Source organism: Ictalurus punctatus, chromosome 5, assembly GCF_001660625.3.
Source record: "Ictalurus punctatus breed USDA103 chromosome 5, Coco_2.0, whole genome shotgun sequence".
NCBI classification, from domain to species: domain Eukaryota; kingdom Metazoa; phylum Chordata; class Actinopteri; order Siluriformes; family Ictaluridae; genus Ictalurus; species Ictalurus punctatus.
In genome coordinates, this window is record NC_030420.2 from 17,759,481 (window position 1) to 17,784,590 (window position 25,110).

Here is a 25,110-nt window from a genome sequence, read left to right on the forward strand (position 1 = left end):
GACTGGTTCACTTCATATTTTTTTTCTTAGTCATGAATCTTTGGTCTTCCTTAAGAACAACCTTCATGTGGGAGACAGACTACCATGTCCACAGCATTTTTTATGGTGTTGGAAATATGGTTAAGAACATCAAGTCCTTTGAGCAATATGAAGGCTAAAAAAATGCTTAAACGTGAGGTTGATCTGTATCTGCTGTAAAGTTGGAATAGAACTAGTAAATAAATAAGAATACAATACAGTACATGACTTATGTCATGTGATAAGTAATACTATGATGAATTACATAATAAACATTTAGTAAATAAAGACAATTTATTTAATAAAATTTCATGAAAAACAAAATATAAAACTCATAAATTATACAAAACTTGAAAATCCTTTTCAAAATGCTGATAATTGTTGAACAAAATTTACATAAAGTATTTTAAATATAAAATAGATTTCTTTAAAAAACTACTACTCAAAAACAATGTTTTCGCAAAATATGATATATACAAAACATTTACAACAGCTAGTTCACACTGAAATGAAGGCATGAACGTAAACACAGCTGCATGGTATCATCTTCAGTCACATATATACAAAACTGTAAATTAAAGTCTTAGTGTGAAAGCAAAAATATTTATATATAAAAATTCTCTCAAACATGCTTCGTTACAGTAGTTGAAAACTGAACAAATAAAACGTGGCTTATTGAGCAGGGTGACGTTATACAACAGACCTCAGTTAGACAAAGATGACAAGACTTGTACAAACACATAAGGCACTGAGTGAGTCATAAAATAATGACAGTTGTCTGTTCTCAATAATAGGTATAAAATAAATACATTATTAAAATAGCAGTGGGAAATAAGTTGGATGGAACAAAGCAACCATTAATTAACATTTTGATAACTGATGCTCCACTTGATCAATTATATACATCTAGTACACAAATGTAAAATAACATGAATGAAGTATGAAGAAACATACTGAAAGCCCCAGATAGGAATCATTTGTAAAAAATTTGTAGAGCTGAGTTTGGGAATTTCAGCATGGATGCCTTTTGAATGGCCATGCTATGAGCAAAACAAGGAAATATAAGCAATATTAGAAGACAACAACAAGTACAATATATACAGTACGTTAGCTATATGTATGCTATCATTCTATAGCACAAGCTAGTAACTGATAATTGGGGCTTTAATTCCAACATTTTAACAGAAGCCTTTGTGCTTTTAGCAAACAGGTAAAGAAATATCACTTGCCTGAAACACCAAGAAACAGACAGTGCTAAATAAATGATAACATTATTAATATAAATGTACATTTAGCATTATGCAAGTTTTCATAAAAGTGATTTCAAAATATTACTTTTGCTAATAAGATTCAATAAATATTAAATATAAATATTCAAGCAATATACAGTATCTCAAAAAAGTGAGTACACCCCTCACATTTTTGTAAATATTTGATTATAACTTTTCATATGACAACACTGAAGAAATGACACTTTGCTACAATGTAAAGTAGTGAGTGTACAGCTTGTGTACAGCGTAAATTTGCTGTCCCCTCAAAATAACTCAACACACAGCCATTAATGTCTAAACCGCTGGAAACAAAAGTGAGTACACCCCTAAGTGAAAATGTCCAAATTGGGCCCAATTAACCATTTTCCCTCCCCGGTGTCATGTGACTTGTTAGTGTTACAAGGTCTCAGGTGTGAATGGGGAGCAGGTGTGTTAAATTTGGTGTCATCGCTCTCACACTCCCTCATACTGGTCAGTGGAAGTTCAACAGGGCACCTCATGGCAAAGAACTCTCTGAGGATCTGAAAAAAAGAATTGTTGCTCTACATAAAGATGGCCTAGGCTATAAGATTGTCAAGACCCTGACACTGAGCTGCAGCACTGTGGCCAAGACCATACAGTGGTTTAACAGGACATGTTCCACTCAGAACAGGCCTCGCCATGGTTGACCAAAGAAGTTGATTGCACGTGCTCTGCGTCATATCCAGAGGTTGTCTTTGGGAAATAGACATATGAGCGCTGCCAGCATTGCTGCAGAGGTTGTAGGGTTGGGGGGTCAGCCTGTCAGTGCTCAGAGCATACGCCACACACTGCATCAAATTGGTCTGCATGGCTGTCGTCCGAGAAGGAAGCCTCTTCTAAAGATGATGCACAAGAAAGTCCGCAAACAGTTTTCTGAAGGCAAGCAGACTAAGGACATGGATTACTGGATCCAGGTCCTGTGGTCTGATGAGACCCAGATAAACTTATTTGGTTCAGATGGTGTCAAGCGAGTGTGGCGGCAACCAGGTGAGGAGTACAAAGACAAGTGTGTCTTGCCTACAGTGAAGCATGGTGGTGGCAGTGTCATGATCTGGGGCTGCATGACTGCTGCCGGCACTGGGGAGCTACAGTTCATTGAGGGAACCATGAATGCCAACATGTACTGTGACATACTGAAGCAGAGCATGATCCCCTCCCTTCGGAGACTGGGCCACTGGGCAGTATTCCAGCATGATAACGACCACAAATACACCTCCAAGACGACCACTGCCTTGCTAAAGAAGCTGAGGGTGAAGGTGATGGAATGGCTAAGCATGTCTAAACCCATCTAAACCCTATTGAGCATCTGTGGGGCATCCTCAAATGGAAGGTGGAGGAGCACAAGGACTCTAACATCCACCAGCTCCATGATGTCGTCATGGCGGAGTGGAAGAGGACTCCAGTGGCAACCTGTGAAGCTCTGGTGAACTCCATGCCCAAGATGGTTAAGGTAGTGCTGGAAAATAATGGTGGCCACACTAAATATTGACACTTAGGGCCAAATTTGGACATTTTTACATATGTATATGTGTATGTATGTATATATATATATATATATATATATATATATATATATATATATATATATATATATATATATATTTGTACTCATGAATAGTACTCATAAACAGCCTTTCATCAGTTTCAGTTGTAAAGTCATATGGTCAGTGGGGACTCACTCTTATTAGGTAAAACATATAACACATATGCTGACGTAACAATGTACCCTAAAGTTGCATGTATTAATATCAAGCAAATTCAAATCTAGCTTTGTACACATTAAAGTGAATTAAACATCATTGGAGACCCAAAATAGTGAAAATGAGAGTCATAGAACATGCAATTTAGAGGCGTGGAAGCAGTTACATTTTAAGGCAGCAAAAACAGATTGTCCAAATACCTGTATACAGTCTTTATTGTTTTGATAATTTTGTGATGTAGCCAAAATATTATCAAGTACCTACTCACAAACAAGGGTTGTCAAGACACTGTAATGATAGTCACAGTGAGAAATGCATTTGAAAATTATTTGAGCGGTTTTGCTAAACAGCACCTCACACATCAGCATTTTAATCTGTTTACAGTCACTATGCATTCTTGTGACTTGGTGTATTTCCAAAAACCAACAAAGTCATTGCAAAATAAGCTTCTGTATATCCAGCACCTGATATCACAAAAAGAATAAAACACCTGAGCACATTTTACAACTTTTCTAATTTCTTAATAAATCTTATTAGAATGTTATTTTCGAAAACACTGATGCATATATGGTGTCTCTTATTTAAAAAAATATCCCCTTTAAAGTCCAAGTATAGGATAAATATACATCATGATTATGAGTATCAAAAATTTCAGGATACAATTTATCCTAAAACCCAAATCTATCTCCTGAAACAGAAAGGAAGAAGATTCACTATTACAAAAACACTGTCGATATCATGGTTGTTAGCAGTAGAACCCTGGCATGATCAGCAGAAACATTCCAACATTCACAGATAAGCCAAACTGCATCACATTTGAAACATGAATACTGACCAAATATTAGCTTCATAATGGCCATGTCTCTAGTCACAGAGTGGTGTTCAAAGCTAACAGCAAGTTAGGGCTCTCAAAGCAGGGCAGACTCTGAATCAAAGTTGAGGTCAGGGAGGGGGCAGGGGTCTTGGGAGAAGGATCCCTGTGCTCTGCGGTACTCCTGGAACTCTTGCATCAGGGCACTGAAACGTGCCTCACTAAGAGAATGATTGTATTGTTGTTGAGGAGGCTGGGAGGCTGAGGGAAAACTAAGGAAGGAGTTTGGGCCTATAGTTGAGAAAACAGGTAAAGGGAAGAAAGGAGTGAGCAGGCGGGAAGAACAGTGGAAGTCACATTTGTCCCAATACTTGCAGTGTATTTATACACTCATGTGAAAAAATAAATACACCCCATGTAAACTGTTGTTTTTATTTATTTATTTATTTATTTTTACATTTTTGGACAAGCAAACATTTGATCCTTTTAATAAAGGTGATACACTATCAAATGACACATACAATTGACATTTTATAGTAATTTTCACGATTTAAATGAACAAAAAACAAACAGATCAGTCACACAGAAAAAGTTAGTACACCCAACGTTTATCACACCTTCAAGTCCATAAAATTAGAATCAGGTGTTCAAGATTGTGTGGAAGTGATTAGAACGCACTTAGGGAGTGTAGGTGGAACCTGTCTTATTTAAAACTCTCACATCTAGTGTCTGGTGTTCCCTTTGATGTTGATGTGTGTGGTGTCATCATGCCAAGATCTAAAGAGCTCTGTAAAGCTTTCATAAAAAAAGATTGTGGATGCTCATGAGTCTAGTAAGAGATTTAACAAGATCTCTAAATTAAGATCTCCATCATTCCACTGTAAGGAAAATCATCTACAAGTGGTGCAGATTTCAAATGACATTTTGTACAGGCCTCTCCATCCCAGCATATTCAGCCCAAGAGCAGACTGTCTGATGCAAAAATAAGTCTCCAAGAACCACAAACTTTCATTATAAGATCTGCTAATAAGTCTTGCAACTGTTGGTGTCAAAGTGCATGCTTCTACAATCAGAAAGAGAGTGCACAAATTTGACCTGCATGGGAGGCGTGCCAGGAAAAAGCCTTCGCTGTCTAAAAAGAACATAAGAGCAAGACTGCAGTTTGCTAATGATCATACAGGCAAAGACCAGGCCTTTTAGAATTTGCTCTGGACAGACGAATCAAAGATAGAGTTGTTTGGCCACAGTAACAGCAGACATGTTTGGTGCAGACCAAAGACAGCCTTTCAGGAGGAGAAACTATGAAGCATGGTGGAGGAAATGTTATGGTTTGGGGTTGCTTCGCTGCCTCAGGGCTGGATTGCTTGCATTCATTGATTCAACTATGAATTCTACATCATATCAAAGAGTGCTTGAAGATAAAGTGAGGCCAGCTGTCCAAAAATTGAAGCTGAACCGAAAGTGGACTGTTCAACAGGATAATGATCCTAAGCACACTAGCAAATCCACCAGGGAATGGCTCAAAAATAAGAAATTGGAGGTTTATGGAATGGCCTAGTCAAAGCCCAGAGTTGAATCCCATTGAAATGTTGTGAGGGATTTGAAATGGGCAGTACATGCAAGAAAACCCTCAAACATCTTGCAACTGAAAGAATATTGCATGGAAGAGTGGTTGAAAATTCCAGCAAGCTGATGTCAGAGACTGGTGGACAATTATGCAAACAGCTACAAGAAATTATTTCCGCTAAAGGGGGCAATACTAGCTTCTGAGGCCAAGGGTGTACTTACTTTTTCCCAGAGAATAATATCGCATTTATTAATATTTCTGTTGAATAATGATTGAAAAATCTAATTTTTCTTTGTGAAATTTGAAAATTTCAAAGATGATCAAACGTTTGCTTGTCCAAAAAAGTAAAAAAAAAAAAAGTCAACAAGTTCCATGGGGTATACTTATATTTTCACATGACTTTATATGGGTAAATAGCTTATGGGACGCTTACCTTCCTCCTGAAGGTCCTGGAGGCCAGTGCTGGTAACCCTATCATGCCTCAGTTCCCTCCCTTGCCTCATGCCTGCGTGCTCCATCTTTATGGCCTCCAGGAGGTCAAGGCCTATCTGGTATTCAGTAGCATCAAACTCATAACACTCATCTACTGATGTATTCCTACTTTAGACAGATACAAAACATACAATAAGACTTCCAAACAGTATGTGGGGCCAATGAAAAAGTTGTTACAGAGGTAATTCACCTTTTTGACCTTCGCTCTTGCAGGTGTGATTCTCTCTTGTGCCTCTCACTCTCCTCTGTAATCTCAGGAGAGCTCAATAATGTAGGAGTGATGGAAAGGGACTGGCGGAGGTGCCCAAATGGCCCCACGCTCCCCCTACCACTGCTCTGGCTGGCATAACTGGCTCGACCACACTCTCCTGTACTGTCCCTGCCCTCACCCTCGCCCACCACTCCATGTAGTTCTCTCTGAATCTCCCTTGAGGGAAAAACTGCATGGTGGGGTGAAGGCCAGCTGTAACCCCTAGGCAAGAATGGCCTCTGAAAACTCTTTCTGGAGACCATAGGGTGAGGATGGCCCCACCTTGCAACTAGTCTGGGTGCACTAAGGGGTCGAGGGGGACCATGGGGGACATACCTGTGCTGGACTAACCTTAGGGTCTCTTGATATGACAGTGGCCACTCTTGAAAGACTGTAGCTTGTTGATGTTGATCTGACTCTCGTCTGTAAGGTTCTACAGGTTTTGGTGGATCTAGGACTGATGGGCCATGCGCATTGATGAGAGATGATGGAGTCATGTGTGGTCTTTCACTATTACAAGGTCTCTCTGGGCCATAGCTGCTGTATGATTTGGCATGCCTTGTCCCTTGCCATGAGGGACCAGACCTCAAGTAAGAATTTGCAGGTGTGCAACCCAAATTGTAGGACTTGTCTTTTACACTAAGATGGGGTAGCTCATCTTTGTAAGATTTATTAGAGACATATGTCCTGGAGCTTTGATGATGATCCCACTTCTGAGACCCTAAACTAAGAGATTTCCTTAGGAATGGACGGGGCTGCCCCATACCTGAGAGTGTCCTGTATTGACCAGTGCTTATTGATTTCTTCATTAAAGGCACAGGAGCCTGAGAGATCCGTGTACTTACTTGGTTAGTCCTCTTATTCTGAGATTGACACCACTGAGTGTGCTCTGATAAAGATTCTTCCATACTCTCACCTTGATAAGGGATATTATAGACTACTTTAGTACTCTCTAGAGGCTGTGCTGGGCTCAAGTGTCTGGGTTTATCAGAACCAAGGCTTTTGTCAGAGATCAATGGATAGGGACTATTTCCTTTATAAGCTAAATACTGTGTCGAAATAAATTTTGTGTCTGAGGACCTTGGGTTTATACTTGTATGTCCTTGTGCCAGCTGTAGACAGGGTTTAGAACTAGTTACATTTTCAGGAATAGAACATTCTACAGGAATGGGTATTTTATGATCCACCAAAAATCTGCTTCGGTGATCGTCATTCTCCTCTAAGTGGTAATGACCTTGATTCTCCCAGTTCTTAGGAACCACATCAGGTTCACCTCTTAACAGAGTCCCATCTGCTTGTTTGGTGCTGAGCCAAGTAGATTCTGCGAGTTGACACTCCTCAATAGGTTCATCTACACTCATCTCAACAAAGCCTGGCAGGCTTAAATACTCCAGAATAGTGCTTGGTTGCAGAGCAGGCATCCTGTCAGGCTGTGGCACTATCTTGCCTTTCAGTGATTCAGATAATCTAATGGAGAAATTAGACTGATCACTTTCAACTTCATTTTCAAGAAGGGGCAGAGGAGAAATGTGATTGGGGCTAACACTGAACACACACTTGTCACTCTTGCGAGAGCGTGCTCTGACACCCTCTTTCTCTTCTTCAGGTTGCAAAGATGAGGAGCTGGGTTTATCTTCAGTTTTGATCTCACTATCGCTCTTCTGATTATCATGGGTAATGGTGAAACAACCAATAAAATTCTGGCTCAAGTTAGTCCTGAATTTTGGGAAGTGTCCTTCAGGGCTGGCTTCTTTTCCCCTTTCAGCAGCAGAGTGCTGTGTTCTCATCCAATGATCCTCGGTTATAATTCTTGTACTGGAAAGCTCCGTGTCTATTGGTCTCTCTGGGCATTTGGCCTGTGCCTTACTTATGTCTGACTCACAGCAAGAAGGACTGTCCCTTTGGTGGGAAAGGATTGAAAGAGAGGTGTACTGTGTAACTGATGATTGTGAAAAATCTCCTGCTGCTGAGTCTTCTACACCCTCCAAACCTCTGTGTGATGTGTTTGGGAACATGCATTGAAGTGTGTTCCCCTCTGGGGGGCTCAGAGCAGGGACCTGGCTGGTAGGAGAAGTCACAGGGCTGATGTCCCATTGAATGTATGGGGAGGTGGAGGAGAGTGGACTCTCCATGGGACTACTGGTGTTGCCAAAATAACAACCCCTCCGATATTCTGAAACTCGTTGGGCCAGGCTGCTAGGTCTCTGGGCTTTTTGCCGGAGAGGAATATCCTGAGGTTTCGAGATGGGTTCATCCAACTCAACCCCAGCCCATCTTCTAATAGGACTTGCTGACTTAGACTGTTTCTGCTCCTTCTCACGCTTTTGTGCTCTGAGGCTGGTCGTGAAGCTTCTCACCACCTCTTGCTCTTTCATCAGTGTTAGACATTTGCTGTGGCTGCCCTGCCCTGCTGATGGTGGATCTTGTATCAGTCTCTTCTCTGACCTAACTGAACAGGATTTGGGAGAGTCTCGGAAAGAGCTACTCTTGCTCCTTTCAGCATTGTCCTGTACAGGGGACTGAGGGAATTCTTTTTTTGTTTTAATTTGCATTGCCTTAGAATCCTCTAAACATGGTTGGGCAATGAAACGGCCATCGGGACCTCTGGATATAGACTCAATGGCAGACAATGTGGACGGGGAACCGCCTAGGTGGCTCTCAAACAGAGTGTAGCATGGTGGTGGAGATGATGAGGGGAGAAGTTGCTTCTTCTGATCCTGATACTCGCTGTGGCTGCCCTTATCAAAGGATGAGCGATCTGAACGGTCGGAAGAAGAGGAATTGGGAAAAATGTTAAGTGGAGGGCATAACTTCATCTTCAGTATGCTCTTGGGACTGTCATCAGGCAAGCTAGCTCTGAGTGGAGAAAAAAGCAAGACAACAAATAAAAGAGTTTTACCAACAAGATATGCAAAAATATATTGTTTAGTCAAAAAGCATTTGGTCAAACTCATCATATTATTCATATTCACACTAATTAAAATGTATTGTTATAGTATATTACTGTGGTATGTTTAGAGCGCAGGAAGGGTCATATTACATGACCTAGGAAATAAGTAACAAATATTTGTCACGAGACGGTAACTGAGGTGGAAGCAGTGCAAGTAAAGACGTTTTATTAAAGAGAGAATGGCAGAGAAATCCAAATCGGGAAACAGAGACGTAGTCAGAAACAGGCAATGGGTCGGGCGATCGGCAAACACGCATAAACAGGGCTAGGCAGGAATCGAAGTCGCGGTCACTATAAATGGGGACAAAACAAGAAACATGAAACTAAGACTAGGAACTGGGAGCGGAAAAAACCAGCGTGGTCTAAGTGAACTAATCTAACGTTAAACTAAATAAATCTATCGAGGTACGTAACTTTAACTATCTACTTCGTATCTAACCTAATACTCTGCAAACTGTACTGTGAAGCGAGGGGTATATATCCCAAACATAATCAGCGTTAAGTGCTGACAGCTGAAAACAATGCAGACACACCTTTGAACAACAACCAATGACAAAACAGGGAGGAGACAGAACAGAAACAAAACAAACGCATGTGTCCATAGTAAACAATGTCACAGTTATCAACCTTCGAAGAGCGTGCGCCCTCCGGCACTCCAAGCGCACCGCAGGCTGCAGCTCTGACTAAAGGGAAGTAATATTGTAATATTATATTCTACTGTTCGAAAACTCCCTGAAAGTTTGTGAGAGTGTTTTGGAATGATGTTGACATGCAGAGTACTGATGGAGACTTACTGTGCAGATCGAGTCTTCTGGAAGGCAGTAGAGATAACTGAAAACAGTAAGGAGGTGGGAAATAGCAATTTATATAAAGTCACAGAGAACAAAACAAATGATCAAACAATGCAATTTAAAAAAACAACAAAAATACATTAATGTTTATACTTTAATTCTTGACAAATTATATAAAGCCTCATTGTAATTGTGTAGGATGTGATGTGAAATATGATAGTGTTCAATCAATGATCATTTCAATGTTGGTCTTTCTTTCTCTGTGGCTGTCTAACAAAATTCAAATACAGGTATGCATTCGGAATAAAAAAAATAAAAAGCAATTAACTACCTAGAACACTCTATATATGGTTTTTGTCATCCAATCAACTACAGTATATAATCTTGGGCAGCGCGGATTAGTGAAGCTTTCACTGGTTTTCCGCACATGCCTTAAGCGGGGTCCCCCCATTTCTCATCATTCCTTCCTGCGCAGTTTTCTTTCTCTCCCAAAAAAACACAGCTGAGGAGAATTACTTTAATTGCGATGTAATTACTGGTGGCGCTGGTGGTACGGACTAGTAAGAAATTACTAGGATTCCATATGTGCCTGAAGTGGTACCTCATCCATTTTTATGTTAATTCCTTCCCGCGCTGTTTTATCTCCAGTCAGCAAACGCAGCTGAGGAGAATCACTATAAGTGCAAAGACTCTTTAATGCCTCTGGGGGTGGCCCCCCTGCCACGGATGGGGAGCTACTGGGCGTTGCAGTGCTATATAGGGGAAGGGAAGCCCCGAGTAGAACAGAAGTTTGAGCACATTTACTCCAAAGTGAATGGATCCAAGCATCAGACATACACTCTTTCATTGCTTTACCAAACAAGCGTGATTATGAACTGTGTTTCTTCCACCATCAGTCACTTCAGGGTTTTACACAAATATTCAGCTCTGGAGCAGGTAGTGAATTCTGGAAAAATGGCAGCTTGAATCTTCTTCACAATATGACATAAAATTTCTGATAGTCAAATTCTGGACTGGAAGAGTGGCTGACAAGGACGTGGAGACCTACCACAGACGATTCTGTGAGCACTTACAAGCAAAAAACAAAAACCACTAGACCAGTTTGGAATATGGTATAGCATGAGATGTTACAAAGTCAAAATAAAAAAACAAACAGACGGTACTCTAATGCAAATTTCCAATTCAATATCCATGGGACCATATAACAACAAAATCACTTTCCCTGGACAGATCCAAAGATGCTACATATGTAACTCAACGGAACACCAGAACAAAGACTGCGACAACCTGAAATGCTGGAAATGCGGTAAACATGGACATAAGGGCAAAGAATGTAACAACATAGAAGTCTGCAACCTCTGTGGCGAGATGGGATACCTTTACTTCAGATGTCCCAGATTGTTCAGCAACAAGCCAAAAGGAATACACAATGAACAAGACATCCAAGACAACAATCACGACAACAAGGATGAGCATTGGGAGCAACACAGAGATGACACGAGGAGACACGCACAGAAACAGGCAAAGGCACAGGATGATGTGAAACCGGACCAGGAAGAACAATGGAGAGGAGAGGACAATACACATAGCAGCGACACAAACGACAGCACTAACAGCAGTGACCCTACCTCATCATCAAGCAGTTTTGTGGACGAATTTATACCACTTCCCGGACATTCAAACGTAAACAAAACCATGAGAACTGTACAAACACCCAAGGACACTAACGTGGAAACGACAACACAATGTTGAGACAGAGAGGACATAACCCCCAGTGACTTATTCAATGAAATAAAGCTATATATATATAAGCTATATAATATAATCAAAGAGATGTCATATAATATGTGCACAAGAGCTACGATGAACAAACACAAATGATATAGAACACATAAAAAAAACTATGGACAGAGGGAACAGCAATAATATCTATAGGTGAAAACAGAGCAGATGGAGTGGGAATATTTTTTAAAGAAGAGGTTGAAATAATTAGAGAGAGATATCATACTAGGAAGAATACTGACGGTCAATTTATTTTTCAGAAAGCATAAAATACTCATCATTAATGTTTATACACCTCCAGAGAGAGCGGGGAAAATTAGGATATTTTATAAATTAGAAGAACTTTTGAATGTCGGGTACAACATAATAATGTGCTGGGATTTTCAAAAGTGAACTTAAGGATACCTTTAGAGAGGTATACCCTAACAAAATTGATTTTACAAGAATGGACAAAAAAGTTAAAACCAGACTAGATAGAATACACATATCTAAAGGCTTTTAAACTGAATTATATAACAAGAATACCTGGTAGATTCAGACCACTTGGGAGTAAATGTTAAATTAAACCTGAACGTGAATGTAACAAGGGGATATTGGAAATTAAACACACAGTGTCTTAAATGAACAAGTTATTTTAGAACTAAAAACTGAAAAAGAAAGAATCACGCAAACTACAGGTGTTAGCAAAATCAAATATTGAATTATGGGATATTTTAAAGACTAGAATGCAAGCAATATTTAAACAACAATGTAAAAAAATTAATAAACAAAGAAATATATATTATGAGACTTTAATGAACAAATATGTTACATTGCAAAATAAAACAAATAGAACTGAAGAAGAAGATAATAAATTGACTGATAAAGATGAATTGGCACTGCTTAATGATGAAAATGATGAGATGGTATTCTCCTTACCATCTTGTCTCTTCCTGCGGCGCTGCTTCCTCCTCTGGTTCATAACACATGCTGTCACCACTGAAAGAATGATAGCCAAAAACAGGAAGCACACACCCGCAATCACACCAGCCATCAGGGGCTGAGTAACAAAAGCCAACAAGCTGGGAGGAGCTGGGTATACCTCCATACCTGCAGAGCACATTGTAACAAATATGATAAAATGAAATGGAAATAAAAAAAACTTTTACTATTACTTGAGCTAAGTTAATGACTACCAAACTGATTTCTTTGTCACTATTATTATAACTAGAATCTCTTACTAGTAGCTCTTTCGATCTTTCATTTAATCCTTTTTGCCAAATCAGAATTTTGTGAAAATTGTGCTTTATTGGCCATGAACACTAGTGCATACAAGGAATTTGAATAGTTGAGCTCTGACTCTACTTATAAGATAAGATACTTAAAAGATGTACGATAAAACCATAAGGACAAGGACACAAACAACACTAGAAATATAATTCATGTTCAAGGCAACTGTCATAATTTTGTATGTATAAAATTCACACATACAGTGAATCCGGAAAGTATTCACAGCGCTTCACTTTTTCCAAATTTTGTTATGTTACAGCCTTATTCCAAAATGGATTAAATTCATTATTTTCCTCAAAATTCTACAAACAATAATCCATAATGACAACGTGAAAGAAGTTTGTTTGAAATCGTGGCAAATTTATTAAAAATGAAAAAAAAAAGCACATATACATAAGTATTCACAGCCTTTGCTCAATACTTTGTTGATGCACCTTTGGCACCAATTACAGCCTCAAGTCTTTTTGACTTACAACGAGTAAGTAGTTTTTGAACTACAACAAGTTTGGCACACCTATTTTTGGGCAGTTTCTCCCATTCTTCTTTGCAGGACCTCTCAAGCTCCATCAGGTCAGTGCACAGCCATTTTCAGATCTCTGCAGAGATGTTCAATCAGGTTCAAGTCTGGGCTCTGGCTGGGCCACTCAAGGACATTCACAGAGTTGTCCTGTAGCCACTCCTTTGTTATCTTGGCTGTGTGCTTAGGGTCGTTGTCCTGTTGGAAGATGAACCCAGTCTGAGGTCCAGAGCACTCTGGAGCAGGTTTTCATCAAGGATGTCTCTGTACATTGCTGCATTCATCTTTCCCTCGATCCTGACTAGTCTCCCACTTTCCTCCGCTGAAAAACATCCCCACAGCATGATGCCTCCACCACCATGCTTCACTGTAGGGATGGTAATGGCCAGGTGATGAGTGGTGCCTGGTTTCCTCCAGACATGACGCTTGCCATTCAGGCCAAAGAGTTCAATCTTTGTCTTGGTCTGAGAATCCTTCAGGTGCCTTTTGGCAAACTTCAGGTGGGCTGTCATGTGCCTTTTTCTGAGGAGTGGCTTCCGTCTGCCCACTCTACCATACAGGCCTGATTGGTGGAGTGCTGCAGAGATGGTTGTTCTTCTGGAAGGTTCTCCTCTCTCCACAGAGACATGCTGGAGCTCTGTCAGTGTGGCCATTGGGTTTTTGGTCACCTCCCTGACTAAGGCCTTTCTCCCCGATTGCTCAGTTTGGCCGGGTGGCCAGCTCTAGGAAGAGTCCTACTGGTTCCAAACTTCTTTCATTTACGGATGATGGAGGCCACTGTGCTCATTGGGACCTTAAATGCTCCAGAAATGTTTCTGTACCCTTCCCCAGATCTGTGCCTTGATACAATCCTATCTCGGAGGTCTACAGACAATTCCTTGGACTTCATGGCTTGGTTTGGGCTCTGACATGTATTGTTAACTGTGGGACCTTATATAGACAGGTGTGTGCCTTTCCAAATCATGTCCAATCAACTGAATTTACCATACGTGGATTCCAATCAAGTTGTAGAAGCATCTCAAGGATGATCAGTGGAAAAAGGATGCACCTGAGCTCAATTTTGAGTGTCATGGCAAAGGCTGTGAATACTTATGTACATGTGCTTTTTTTTGTTTTTTATTTTAAATAAATTTGCAAAGATCTCAAACAAACTTCTTTCACGTTGTCATTATGGAGTATTGTTTGTAGAATTTTGAGGAAAATAATGAATTTAATCCATTTTGGAATAAGGCTGTAACATAACAAAATGTGGAAAAAGTGAAGCGCTGTGAATACTTTCCGGATGCACTGTATCCCTAATCTCTGTAGTAGCATGTTTGTTAAACACAGGACTTGCTGTCTTATCTGAATAATCTGAATAAATTAAAGGTGCACTTAACTTTAGATCTACCATGAGCTCTCATTAGCTTTTTTAGTCTCACAATAAAAAAAAAGATAGTACCTAAATTTTTTTTAAAAAAAGAGTGCGTGGTACTGGATTCATGTATGGTGTATATATTTGCTGACCAACATAGCAGTCATGCAAAAATTTCGGCATTTACTTAAATGGTAAAGCTGGATGTTTACAGTAAACACAGTGGATATAAAAAGTCTACATACCCCTGTTAAAATGGCAGGTTTTTGTGATGTAAAAAAAATGAAACTAAGATAAATCATGACAGAACATTTTCCACTCTGAATGTGAAATTATAACATATAAAAATTAAATGAAAAACAATTAGAAACATTTTAGGGAAAAATAAAAAAAGTTACAATAACCTTGCTGCATAACTGTGCACACCCTTTTATAATTGGGGACGTGGCTGTGTTCAGAATGAACCAATCACTTTCAATCTCATGTTCAAAAGTAATTATCATACAGATGTCATCAATTAAATTATTCTGATTAACCCCAAATAAAGACCTGCTGTTTCTGTAGGATTTTCTTCACATCTTTTTGGTTTCATCTGACAGTTGAAGCCAAAGCATGCATGGTATCTCACTTGCTGAAAGGAACCGTTAAAGAGAGGGGTATAAAAGAATTTCCAAAACATTAGATGCAACATGGAACACTGTGAAGGCCATCATCAACAATTCGAAAAAATGGAGCACCACAGTGACATCACCAAGAACAGGAGTTCCCTTCAAAATTGTCCCTTCAAAAAAGACAAGAACTTACAAGGGAGGCTGCCAAAGAGACCTACGGCAACATTAAAGGAACTGCAGGAATATCTGACAAGTATTGATTACGCATGTGACAAAAATCTCTCATATTCTTCACATGTCTGGGCTATGGGGTAGGGTGGCTAGACAGAAGCCCTTTCTCACAAAAAACATCCAAGCCTAATTAAATCACCCCAAACCATGTGACAAAATGTGTTTTGGTCTGATGAGACCAATTCCAAAAGTTATAATAATTCCATAATTCCAAAAGGTATGTTTGGTGCAAAAAAAGCAACACCAAAAGAACACCATACCCACGATGAAGCATGGTGGTGGAAGCATCATGCTTTAGGGCTGCTTTTCTTCAGCCAGAAGTGTGGCTTTTATCAAGGTGGAGGGAATCATAAATAGCTACAAATACCAGTCAATTTTAGAATAAAACCTTCAGGTGTCTGCTAGTAAGCTGAGGATAAAAAAGAATTTCACCTTTCAGCACAACAATGATCCAAATCATACATCCAATTCAACAAAGGAATGACTTAACCAAAAGAAGATCAATGTTTTTGAATGATCTAGTCAGAGCCCAGACCTGAAAATCTGCAAATAAAAATCTGTAGAGTGACCTGATGCAGGCTACGCACAGGAGCTGCCTTCACAATTTGATGGATCTACAATGTTTTTGCAGGAAATAGTGGAAAAATATTGCCAAGTCAAGATGTTCCACACTGTTAGGCTCTTACCCAAAATTAGTTTTGTAATAAAATCAAAAACTGTAAGTACTACAGTTGCAATCAAAATTTTTCAACCCCCATTGAAAATTAGGTTTATTTCAGCTGTTTGCAATGAACAAATCAAACAAAAGCAATTGAAATAGTTCAACACAACGTATGCTTCAAGTGATTTCGCCAAATTCAACTGAAAATGCAACTTATAATGATTTCTTCAGTCTCAAAATTATGCAAGCCCTTCATGGACAGCATCTTCAGTACTTAGTAGAAGACCTTTTGCTGTTATGATCTGATGCAAACGAGATGCATAGCAAGACACCAGCTTCTGGCAGTGTCCCTGAGGAATCTTAGCCCTGAGGAATCAACTGCCTTCTTCAAATCCCACCAGATAATTTTTATGGGGTTCAAGTCAGGTTACTGTGATGGCCCTGTAGAATCTTCCAGGACTTCTTCTGCAGCCAAGCCTAGGTGGAATTTGAGGTATTCTTGGGATCAATGTCCTGTTGGAAAGTCCAATGACGCCCAAGCTTCAACTTCCTCACAGATGGCATGACATTTGCTCCTAGGGTTTCCTGATACCGCAATGAATCCATCTTGCCTTCTACATTGTAGGATCTCAACCAAAAGCAGGATATATGACCCACAAAAGAATTAGACACACAAAACCCATGGACACTCTCAGACAGAAAACCCAACAGACAGCTCTGGAGGAAATGTTACAGACTACCTTCCATAAAACAATTAACCCTAACCCAGCAGACACTCAGGAGCCACTTAATTACTCTCTGTTTGCATTTGTCTTAACTCAACCACCTTATCAAAATAAGACGAGTGTTGGAAGCATCACTGATTCAGGGCTGGACCATCTCAACCACAGAAACTGCTGTCAAATACAGTAACTTAGGCTTTTGGGCTAAACCCGATGGCTTACCCACCAGATAATATGCAAGGATCCTCAACAGGAATGTGATAACTTCAGTAAGAAAGGAGGGGGGATCCCCACTTGGAATGTGGCCTTTGGCTCCCTCAGGAAAGAGTCCACACCAACACCCCCCTGCCCCTTTTGTTGAACCGAACCACAGATTCAAAGACTGAAAATTAATACATCTTGAAAACAACTGCAATCACCCATTTTCTGCCATGTTTATAACTACTAAGTTGCCACAGATCAGTTATTTAGCATGCCTTAGTATAATAGTACTAGTATGATTATGATTATTTTTCTAGTGTACATAACAACGGTTAATACATGTCATGTGTGGTATGTGTGTACTCATAAGGAAATTTAGGTTGAACGTTGTTGTATGTACATGTTATTATTCCGGACAAAGTTTAATCCACACATCATGAAAACATGTGGAACCACCCATCTGCAGAGACAATGGACTGATTACCATCCTGGGTGGAGCATATGGCTTACACCCAGCCCTAAGAAGATCTCTGGTTGGTTGGAACCCTTAGATGGTGGGACTAGCCAGAAAGAGTTAAAATTCAACTCTCTGCTCTCTTACTTTGCTCTCTTCACCTCTTGGTTTGTTCATCTCAACTCAGAACTCATCTCATCAGAGGTGGCGGCGGGAGTCTTCAATCGGCTCTGCTCAGAGACCCAGCCTAGAGCTCCCCAACCTCTCAAACCTCCCCCATACTAGCAGCTGTTTTGTTCATCATTCCGGCTGGTCTTCTGAGACGCCACTCAACGCCGACCAGACCATGACTTAATGAGGAAATCCCTTCAACACAACCATCGATAGGCAGGCAAGCAATACCCGAGAATCTAGCTAAGACTGGTGCATATAACATTAACTTTAAAGCCCTTCTAAAGAAGTGAAAATAGATTGATAAGATTGATGGTTGGTTCAGGTCATGATGTGTGAAATAACATCCTTTGTTATAAACTCGGAACTTCATTCACTTTCTTAAAACCATTTAACACCTGTTTGCTGTGTGTGTCTGTGTGTTAGTGTTAGATTAGTTTCTCTGTTGTAGAACAATTCAATAAAGTTTTGTCTGATTTTAAACATACGTGTCTTATTGTTAACGAGGTCCATTGCCTTGAATTGTCGATCTTGCTACATGCTCTTCAAATAATGTTTAACTGTATTTAGGATACTATTTCTGCTGGCCATGAATGTAATATCTAATGCACAATTAATGAATATGCCAAATTCAGCTTATCGCTGGATGAATAGTTGATCAGAAATACTAAATTAGCCAAATTTCTACTTTCGAGCTGATCAGCTAGCCTTTCCCCCATTTTTGGTGGAGAATACAGGTAGCTCAATTTAAACAGCAAATCTTTGTTACATATAATAGTGGAGAATACAACAATTTAACCTGAACAGCTAATTTTCCATGCTTGACTGTGGACAGAGTGTTCTTTCTTCATTCTTCTTCCTCCAGACATACTGCTGATCCATTGTGCCAAAAAGTTCCAGTTTTGTTTAATCGCTCCACAGAACAGAATCCCAAAACTTCTGTGGCTTATTTATATAATTTTGAGCCAACTTTTCTTTTGCTTTTGGGTCAGTAGTGGTGTACGTGTTAGAGTTCTGGCATGGAAACCTTCTGCGTTTAGTATGCGTCTTACTGTGCTCACTGAAACCTCGGTGCATGTTGCCACCAAGTCATGCTGCAGGTCTTTTGCAGTCACTAGAGTTTTTTCACAACCTCCCTTCTCAGAAATCTGGTTGCAGGTGTTGATAACTTCCGTTTTCTGCCCCGTCCAAGTAGTGTACACTAAACAAACCCCTAGCCAGTTCAGGTATTTCATGTGCTCCAACTCAAGCACACCTGGTGCAACTAATGAAGCCTTTGGTTGACAACACCTGTTTTGCATATTTGTGCTGTTGTGAGGGATTCTATTCAGGGGGTTGACTAATTTTGAGACACAAAAACCTGCCATTTTAAGAATGGTGTGTAGACTTTTTTCCACTGTATGCAGATATTAGCTAGTATTTCTGTTATTAATGGTGCCAGTGAACAATAATTATAGATAAAATCTGGACTGGATTTATGTTACATTAATTTTGTTATTATTGACAATAACAAAACAACAAAATTCTCAAACAAAAGCAGATTGTTTACCAAATAAATGGCTTCATTGATATCAGCCAATACTTAAATGAAAAACAGTGACTACGTTTACATAGACAGCAGTAATCTAATTATTGACCTTACTCTGATTAAGATAATATTGTGATTAAGGTGTTTACATGAGTCGCTTTTAGAATACTCCTGTCATGTTCCCGTTTTACATGTTTTAGAACATAATTAGATTAACAGCCTGCATCATTACATCACCGCGCCACGCCGTCCGACGTCCCTCCAGAATTTCACGTATCAACATACAGTCCGTCTTTGTTATGGAACTGTACACAGTTTTGGGTTTTTTTTACGAACGCTTTAAGTGCAGTTAATTATTTGTCATGCTATACGTGCTAATAAACAACTGCTTGAAGCCGTGGGCTGCATCTCAAACCGCGTACTTAAAGTCTATATAGTAGTCGAGATACATGTATTTTTCCCCACTATAGGCCTATAGTAGGAAAGTATGTGGTTTGGGACGCAGCCGAACTCTGCTCTCCGTAAAACGTAAAACTGCAGTGTGTGATCGTGTCCTGTCGCAAAATGCGGTGAAAACTCTCACATGACGTTCATAGTGTGATTAAGGTGTTCCCTTTCAAAGGGAACTTCGACGTTGCATTTAGCATAACAGTATGGGAACGTCCTTGCGCGTGTGACCGGTATCTGAAGCTTGTGTAAAATCATGCCTCTACTTATAGGCCTGCCATGATCAGGTGACGTGGCAATTAAGCACGTCACATGATATATATGGCACCTGTGAACCATGCCGCCAGCCTTATTATCTTCAGCTAAACTGCATGTCTGTGGTTTGTGTGACAAAAGAAAAAAGAAATGCTTAATTTCTACTCTGTATTTCTCAATATCTCTAAACTTTTCTATCCCTTTTTTAGAAAAAAAAGAGAAAAGAAAAGAAAAGAGAGTGAAAGAATCAGCGAGAGGGATTTCAGGAAGTGTGTTTCATCACGGGAGGAGACGGACACGCTTTCTGTGTGAAGCGTTTGGGCATAGAGCATGCTACAGCAGCCCTTGAGGGGTCTGACTGTCAGCACTGTGAGCATTTCACGATTACGCAGCTACGCTCTCGGCTCGCTCTCTTCTTGTCCGAAGGGAGCTGGGTTTCAGAGCCTCACGGATCTGGTCGTGGGGTTCTTGTATGGATTTGGAAGAGGAGCTGGAGACGAGTGCTGCTCCGTGTCTTGCTCTGTCTTCCGGGTCCGGCTCTCCTCCTTCCCCTATGGAAAGCCAAAACACTCTCGCTGATTCCGAGGAGTCGGTAGAGGGTGCCATTGCACCAAAAACCGACAGCAGCTCTCAAGCGTATAAAGAGCTGCTTGAGGTGATCACTAGGGTGGTTGAAAAGTTGAATATAGGCTGGATGAGCGCTTCCTCTCCAGTGAAAATAAATATAAAGCTCCCTCACACCGCAGAAAACTCCCCTTTTTTCCGGAAGTGCCTGATGAGATATCACGCTTCTGGAGAACACCATACACTAGCCATCTTTATAAACCTGCAACGTCTAATTACTCAGCCATCATGGGGAGTGAGCAGCGTGGCTACTTAGCGATGCCAAAGGCGCTTGATTATTAATCTTGCGCTTGGTAATTTAGGGAGGCCTACTTTACCTTCTAAGCCACGTAAGGCCACTTCGGTGTTGGTGGGCAAAGCCTATGCGGCATCGGGTCTTGCTTGTGGGTCCCTGCATACAATGGCAGTGTTGCAGGCCTACCAAGCAGACCTGCTGAGTGAGCTCGATACTGGTGAGGGAATTGGGCCTGAGGCAGTGGCAGAGCTGTGCCGCGCCACAGATTTATCTCTCCGGGCGACCAAACAAACGGCCCGCCATATCGACCATTCAATGGGTAGCCTGGTTGTGGCGGAGAGGCACATATGGCTCAACCTCTCAGGGATGGGGGACAAAGATAAGGTCTCCTTGCTGAACGTGGCGCGGTCAATGCCATCGCTGACAGGTTTCGCGAGGCAAAACAGCAAACGGCAGCGTTCAGCCAGTTCCTTCCCCGTCGTGTCGAGTTCACACGGGCCTCCATGAGTGGGGCCCGGGCCAGCGCTGGTGCGAGGGAGACGCAGAAGATGAGTGTGGCAGCCCGCCTCCCCCTGCAGAAAGCCATGGGGACCGGGCGGCCACAACCACAGCCTGCTAAGAGGCCTGATCTAAGAATGATCATAAAAGCAAAGCAGGCAAGGAAGGAATGGTCCTGATGGGCCATGGAGGGACGTATCAGGGGACATGAGGTTGCTAGGGCAGTTAGCCTGCCCTGGCCAAGGCCACCCCATGTTTTCAGTCTTCTCTGGTCAGTGATCTGTCACAGGGCGACGGAAATCTGATGCTTTCCCTCCAATGAAATGTGGAAAATCTAACATCACTGAAAGACCATTTGGCAGCGTGGAAACTACTGCCAAATGTGTCCCCATGGGTTCTGTCTATCATAGAAAAGGGTTACCGGGTCCGGGTCGACCCCCCCGGTTCAGAGGTGTGCTCACCACAGTTGTCAGCACAGAGCAGAGCCCAATGTTAGCGCAGGAAGTAAGTTCCCTTTTGGACCAAGGGGCCATAGAACATGTACCACGTTCCCTAAGGGAGGGAGGTTTTTACAGCCGTTATTTCCTGATCCGCAAAAAAGATGGGCGTATGCGGCCAATTTTAGATCTGCGTCATCTGAACCGTACTCCTCGAACATACAGGCTCAAGATGCTGACGCTCAAACTTACCATGCCACACATTCAGTCCGAGGACTGGTTTGTGACGATAGATCTGAAAGATGCATATTTCCATATAGGAATATCGCCCAGTCACAGAAAGTTCCTGAGGTTTGCGTTTGGAGAAAACACATACCAATTTCGGGTTCTTCCCTTCATACTAGCTTTATCCCCTCGCACCTTCACAAAGTGCATGGATGCTGCTCTGGCTCCCTTACGACTCTAGGGCATCCGTGTACTAAACTACCTGGATGACTGGTTAATTCTAGCACGATCCAGGGAACAGATTGAGATGTTGTTCTCGCCCACATGAGGAGCTTGGGGCTCAGGTTGAACCTCAAGAAAAGTATGCTTTCTCCAGTGCAGAGATTCTACTACGATGAGGGCGTTTTTATCCCCAACACGCGTACAATCGATCCTATCAACTTTGAGCAAGGTAAAGCTAGGTCTGGGCATCCCCTCCAGTCTTTACAAGAGGCTGTTGGACCGTATGGCAGCTGCAGCCAACATCATACCATTGGGCCTAGTGCACATGAGACCGTTTCAGTGGTGGCTGAAAAGTCGGGGGTTTCATCCGAGGATGAAACCTCTGAGAGTAATCAGTGTCACATGGCGATGCCTACGTGCTCTGAGTATTTGGAGATGCCCGCAGTTCCTAGCCTCGGGTCACACTCTAGGGGCGTCTTGTTACCACAAGACGTTAATGACTTACGCGTCCCTCACGGGCTGGGGTGCAGTCTTAAGTGGCTGTCCAGCTCATGGTCTTTGGAGTGGCCCTCATCTGGAGTGGCATATAAATCGCCTAGAGATGCGGGCCGTATTCCTAGCGCTGAAGTTCTTTCTTCATCAGTTGAGAGGTCACAATGTGCTAGTTGTGTCAGACAACACAGCGGTGGTTTCATATATCAACCCCCAGGGAGGGTTACATTCACGCCCCCTGTTCAGGCAGGCGCAACTAATCCTTCTCTTGGCAGAGGGAAAGTTCTTGTCAGTGAGTGCAATGTACATTCCGGGCAGCCAGAATGTAGGGGCAGACATCCTGTCGAGGCAGGGGCTGAGGCCTGGGGGTTGGAGGCTCCATCCACAAGTGGTGGAGTCCATATGGTGGAGGTTCGGACAAGTGGAAGTGGATGTGTTCGCCTCCAAGGAGACAACACACTGCCCGCTATGGTTCGCCCTCACTCCTCCTGCACCATTGGGGCTGGACGCTATGGTGCACATGTCGCCGAGGTCACGTCTATATGCTTTCCCCCGGATCGCTCTGATACCACAAGTTCTAGCAAGAGTTTGCCAAGACCATCTACGTCTGCTGCTAGTAGCACCTTATTGGCCAGCTTGAATATGGTTCTTGGAGATAATTTCCCTGCTCGATGGCACTAATTGAGAGATTCCCATCTGCAGGGATCTACTGTCTCAAGCCGGAGGGCTGATTTATCACCCTCGGCCAGAACTATGGAAACTGTGGGTCTGGCCCCTGAGGGGCACCAGCTCATAGATTCTGGTCTCACAACTGAGGTTGTAGAGACCATGTTAAACACTAGAGCACCATCCACAAGGAAATTGTATGCACTCATGTGGCAGCTTTTTGTCTTGTGGTGTGAGGAACGTCAGCTAGACCCAGTGAACTGCGCAATAGCTACAGTCCTGGAGTTCTTACAAGAACGTTTCTCAGCAGGGTTGGCTCCTTCTACAATCAGGGTTCACGTGGCCGCCATTTCAGCCAGCCATATCCCTGTTGATGGAGCCTCTGTGGGGCAACATCATCTAACTTCGAGGTTCATGCGTTGTGTCAGACGGCTGAGGCCCACCTGATGGCCGCGAATACGTTCCTGGGACCTTTCTGTGTTCTTGGAAGGTCTGTCAGGGGCCCCATTTTAAATGCAACGTCGAAGTTCCCTTTGAAAGGGAACGTTGGGGTTACGCATGTAACCCTGTTCCCTGAGAAGGGAACGAGACGTTGCATAGCTTTGTCATACAGGCAGGCCTGTGAATTACTTCTTCGCTTCATATAATAGAGGCTTGTGGCGTGGTTCACAGGTGCCATATATATATCATGCAACGCGCTTAATTGCCACGTCACCTGATCATGGCAGGCCTATAAGTAGAGGTATGATTTTACACAAGCTTCAGATACCGGTCACGTGCGCAAGGGCGTTCCCATACTGTTATGCTAAATGCAACGTCTTGTTCCCTTCTCAGGGAACAGGGTTACATGTGTAACCCCGAAGTTTACATGTCTGTAGTACACATCCATAATTCAACTAAAACAGGAGTATTCCACCTGTCTTAATTCGATTAGAGCTTAATTCGAGTATGACCTTAATTAGATGAAGGTAAGTAAAAATTGCTGTTTACATGGTAGTTTCTTAATCAAAGTATAGTTTTAATCGGGTTAAGAGTGGATTATTGTTGTCCATGTACAGTGAGAGAAAAAAGTATTTGATCCCCTGGTGATTTTTACGTTTGCCCACTGACAAAGAAATGATCAGTCTATAATTTTAATGGTAGATTTATTTGAACAGTGAGAGACAGAATAACATCAAAAAAATCCAGAAAAACGCATGTCAAAATGTTATAAATTGTTTTGCATTTTAATGAGGGAAATATGTATTTGACCCCTCTGCAAAACATGACTTAGTACTTGGTGGCAAAACCCTTGTTGGCAATCACAGAGGTCAGACGTTTCTTGTAGTTGGCCACCAGGTTTGCACACATCTCATGAGGGATTTTGTCCCACTCCTCTTTGCAGATCTTCTCCAAGTCATTAAGGTTTCGAGGCTGACGTTTGGCGACTCGAACCTTCAGCTCCCTCCACAGATTTTCTATGGGATTAAGGTCTGGAGACTGGCTAGGCCACTCCAGGACCTTAATGTGCTTCTTCTTGAGCCACTCCTTTGTTGCCTTGGCCGTGTGTTTTGGGTCATGCTGGAATACCCATCCACGACCCATTTTCAATGCCCTTGCTGAGGGAAGGAGGTTCTCACCCAAGATTTGACGGTACA

General features: G+C 41.7%; 1 protein-coding gene across 2 annotated transcripts in view; it reads right to left on the minus strand.

The window, feature by feature from the left end:
- Nucleotides 1-293: 293 nt before the first annotated feature.
- The window catches only part of igsf9b (immunoglobulin superfamily, member 9b), a 58,865-nt gene continuing 34,048 nt past the window's right edge, over nucleotides 294-25,110 (minus strand). The window contains exons 17-21 of one of the 2 annotated variants that reach the window (XM_017468498.3): nucleotides 12,572-12,742; nucleotides 9,875-9,911; nucleotides 6,071-8,986; nucleotides 5,822-5,985; nucleotides 294-4,112 (exon numbers count right to left, since the gene is read on the minus strand). In XM_017468498.3, the coding sequence (XP_017323987.1) occupies nucleotides 3,919-4,112; nucleotides 5,822-5,985; nucleotides 6,071-8,986; nucleotides 9,875-9,911; nucleotides 12,572-12,742 (3,482 nt within the window). In that variant the 3' untranslated portion in view covers nucleotides 294-3,918. Of the gene's footprint in view, nucleotides 4,113-5,821; nucleotides 5,989-6,070; nucleotides 8,987-9,874; nucleotides 9,912-12,571; nucleotides 12,743-25,110 lie in introns of both variants that reach the window. The other variant, XM_017468497.3, reaches the window with a different exon arrangement.